The following is a 4,544-nucleotide window of genomic DNA, read 5'->3' as shown; positions in this document are numbered from 1 at the left end:
TATATATATATATATATATATATATAAGTTTTTGTTTCTGAAACTTACGTGCCCGGCCTGGGGTGTGGTTCGCACACCCCTGCGCAGCCCTTATTGGTGTCAATGATACAATTCTCTGGTATGGCTAAACAAGTTAAGGAGCAGTAATACACACTCATATAATTATTAATGCGAACTCATGAAGGCGTTAAACTGTTTAACCCGATGTTGATCCGTGTCATCTATCTTAATGAATCAAATAGGTGTAAAGATGTCGTAGATTGACAAGGTCGCAAACTGTTCATTTATTATTCTATTGTTGTTTTAAATAGGTTGACAAGGCAATATTAGTACAAGCCGAACACATACTTAAATAAAATATATATTTAATTAAATACGATAAACGTAAAAATCCTGATTATTTCTTTTTGTTGATCTCCCACAATGCTACAATGGGTTTCGTTGTTATGTATATAATTCTTGAGAAATTAACTACTACTTCCTTGTATGAACAGGCTTCTATCAGTATTGATGCTAGACCTCACCCTGAAGAATATTGGCGAGACTCGTTAGTTCGAAGGGGTACTTCGGTGTCACCTTTGGCCTCAAAGAATATTCATTGCCACACGTTGTTAAAGGCCAGAGACCACAAATCATCCGTCCATAGTGAACTTAAACCAAGACCAAATATCTCGGTTTATGATAATGATTCGGGTCTAAAAGGTAAAAAGAACGTTAATGAAGAGTTTGAGCCGAGGCCAAACATATCAGTTTATGATAAGGATACAGGTTTAAAAACTAAAAAGAATATAGATGAAGAGTTCGAGCCGAGGCCAAACGTTTCAGTGTATGACAACGATGCAACTTTAAAAGGTGAGAAGAACGCTAATGAAGAGTTTGAGCCGAGGCCAAATGTTTCGGTGTATGACAATGATGCAACATTAAAAGGTGAGAAGAACGCTAAAAAGAATATAGATGAAGAGTTCGAGCCGAGGCCAAACGTTTCAGTGTATGACAACGATGCAACTTTAAAAGGTGAGAAGAACGCTAATGAAGAGTTTGAGCCGAGGCCAAATGTTTCGGTGTATGACAATGATGCAACATTAAAAGGCAAGAAGAACGTTGATGAAGAGTTTGAACCAAGGCCAAACAAATCGGTTTATGATAATGGTACAGGTTTAAAAGTTAAAAAGAATGTAGATGAAGAGTTTGAGCCAAGGCCAAACATTTCAGTGTATGATAGTGATACATGTTTAAAAGTTAAAAAGAATGTAGATGAAGAGTTTGAGCCAAGGCCAAACATTTCAGTGTATGATAGTGATACAGGTTTAAAAGGTATGAAGAACGATGACGAAGAGTTTGAGCCGAGGCCAAACATATCTGTTTATGATAAACATACACGCTTAAAAGGTAAAAGGACATCCGAAGAAGACTTTGAACCAAGGCCAAATATCTCGGTCTATGATAACAATGCATATTTAAAAGGAAAGAAGACCTTTGATCAAGAATTTGAACCAAGGCCAAACATTTCAGTTTATGAGGATTAACTTAAGGTATCATCGACAAAATGAAGTTCATTATCTATGTCTAATAATAATATATCATAGGAAGTATGTGTTATATTCGAAGCAAAAATAAACGGATGGGTTGTTTTGTAAAATAAGTGGTTGGGTTGTCTTGGAGTCTAAATTATGAATTCGGAGATGTATTTGTAAAATTATTTTGATTATGTAAGCTGCTTTTATGTGAAGGATATGCATGGTTCTTGTTTTTAATTATTTTTTCAGTATTTGAGTTCACTCATCAAACAATTTTTAAACGCATTGCTTACCCAGATACGTAAATCTCCCAAGAATAATAGAAGGAAAAGAAAAACCAAATAGTAATTCTTGATTATTAATGAATGTTCGAACAATATATATAAAGGAAACAAAAGATGATAAAGATAAATAAAAGAACAATCATAATCAAACTCAAATTCTAAGTTTAAAGATATAATAATTAAAAGAGATGATAATTCTTCAAAGATTCCATCCATATCTTCAATCTTAAATATAAATTGTTGGCTTTTCAATTATTCTCGTGGACCGTTTACATGCAGGGTGTTCACATGTAAGCTGTTCGGCTGCAAATGCGCATGTTTCTTGGGTTTCAGTCGTAACAAACAGACACTTAATACTTATGTGACCAGTATCCAGAGACCATATTTAAGATTGTGGATTGATGTGGGGGTGAACATAAAACCGAATTAATCGAACCGAAACCGAATAACTAAAAAAACCGAACCGAAAAAAACCGAAACGAAGCATTAACCGACGGTTAATTTTTTCGTTTTTCAAAAAACCGATTTTTAGGTTTAGGTTCGGTTATCCACTTTAAAAAACCGAAAAAAAACGAACCGAACTGATAAATCAAACCTATGTTTTCTATGTGTTTTTTTAAGATATGACCGAGAACAAAATACCAAATGAATCAACCATTGACGGTGATGAAGATTATGAAGATGATGAAGATTTTGGTCTAAACTTTGAAGATGAATAAGATAATAAATGAAGATTCGGGCCAAACTTTTAGTGTATTTTTTATTAGGAAATTCGTTGAATTTTAAACTCTACTACTCAAACAACTTTGTATTTTTTTGGTTCCAAGTAACACGTGCCTATTTTTGTATTTTGAATTCAATATATATTATGTTGATCAATTCCTCATGGTGATAATGGAAAACATGAATAATATGATAAACCTATAATTATATGTGAACCTGTTATAGCATGGAGAGTACTAACCGCATCGGAGAAGGATGTAGATGACATAGTTGTCAGGTTGATCGAGTTCCCCTTTAGGATGTATAGTTAAGGATGGTGCTAGGGTTCTTGAGAGGAACCCGGTTTAAGAGAGATTATGCACACAAAATTGTATGTGTGTGTGATAAGGTTATGATGTTATTATTCTCTATATATATATACACCCAAGGGAAACCCTTTATTAGTTAATTATAGGTAATATGGCCCATCAACAATTACCAAACTAATATATAATAAGGTATAGTTAATCTTTTTGATCTATTATAATATAAATGATTATAATGGCCATATATAAATATATATTATTATATATTATTCTTACATTCTCTCACTTGGCTGAGTAATCATTCATTATGAGTATTAGATAAGCCTGATTAGGAGTTAACACTCATTTTAGCTTTAAACTTAAACTGGAGCAGAGAAATACAGTCATTGAATTGAATATCAGCTCAAGACCCCCATAAATCATACTACAGTCCTTATTTAGAACTTAAGTAGTTATGATCAAAAATTTTCAAGTAAGCCCTTCAAACGTTTGATTTGTATAAAAATTTGTCTATATGTCATTATACATGCAGAACATATTAAGAGACATACAAAATCAAAACTGATGAGGAAAATTAATAGTTAATCATTCATAGTACAATATGCACTTGTACGTGGTCATTAATAAACCCCTCATGATTTTAAGAGCTTTCATAATTCTTATGGGTAATAGACCTTTAGTTATAGGATCCTAAAGCATATCATGAATTTAGTCGATATGAAAATTTAGATTCCTCAATTCGTTCATAAACGAATAATTGATTTCATATCAAAATTTAATGCAACACCTCTCAAACTGTTACTGTTTGAGAAAACATGGTAGCTGACTTTATCACAATAAGTCTTCAATATATAATTTACATGGAGTTTAATAAAACTTATGAGTCCACTAATAAATATTCAACAACATTTATTGACAACAACGTTGTAATTAATCAACATATTATTTCGTTATGACTTAGGTTGTTGTTATCAGTTCATTATGACTCCTCCATGAGATAGATTTATCTACCGACATAAGAATATATCCCGAAAATTACATTTTCTTATCTCTGAATATGACATAGTGTAGAGTAATCTACCGGTTTGAATTCACACTTCTTCTTTTAAATTATAATCTTTCGTTTCCTTTAAAGATATCTTAGTACTCTTTTAGATGCTTCACATTAATCTAGACATATCTATTGTGTTGCAATTTTGAGTAATATCTAAACGAGTATAGACTTGAACATATACAAGGCTTCTACTTAATGAAGCATAAGGAAATAATCTATGTGATCCTATTATCCTCTAAAGTATAGCAGTATTGTATGTTACACGTGTAAGGAATATCTCTGAGATCTAAAATATTAAAGTATGTATGAACAATGCTTTGACTTATGTAACATATACTTATCAGAAGAATGTCATCTATATAAGGACAAATTTGTTTTTAGTTGCTCCCACTCATCCGTACATGGATTTTATTGACTTATAGACTAAACGTTATTTAACATTCAGTTTATAACTTTTAGGTTGTGTTATGAACATGTAAATATGTTAGCCGATTGTTAGGGAAAGTTGTTTTAATGTTCATCTAATGTAGCTCATAACTATTATAAGCTACTAGAACAATAATGATACTTAAAGAAACCTTTTGTAATATAGGTAAGAATATTATTTGATAATTGGTTTCTCCTTGAATATAACCTTTGACAATCAATCATGCTTCTTTGT

At 31.9% G+C, this 4,544-nt stretch overlaps 1 protein-coding gene across 1 annotated transcript; it reads left to right on the top strand.

Moving 5' to 3' along the window:
* Positions 1-431: 431 nt before the first annotated feature.
* On the top strand, positions 432-1,714 carry LOC143547582 (uncharacterized). The gene has a single exon (XM_077038975.1). The coding sequence runs from the start codon at positions 432-434 to the stop codon at positions 1,524-1,526; it is 1,095 nt and encodes a 364-aa protein (XP_076895090.1). The 3' UTR covers positions 1,527-1,714.
* The last annotated feature ends 2,830 nt before the right edge of the window (positions 1,715-4,544 follow it).

The sequence above is a fragment of the Bidens hawaiensis genome, unplaced genomic scaffold (assembly GCF_021521415.1).
Source record: "Bidens hawaiensis isolate Kalapana, Puna unplaced genomic scaffold, B.hawaiensis_p1.1 tig00014748_1, whole genome shotgun sequence".
NCBI lineage: Eukaryota > Viridiplantae > Streptophyta > Magnoliopsida > Asterales > Asteraceae > Bidens > Bidens hawaiensis.
Note: the sequence above shows the minus strand (reverse complement) of the source record. Positions and strands in the feature narration are given on the sequence as shown.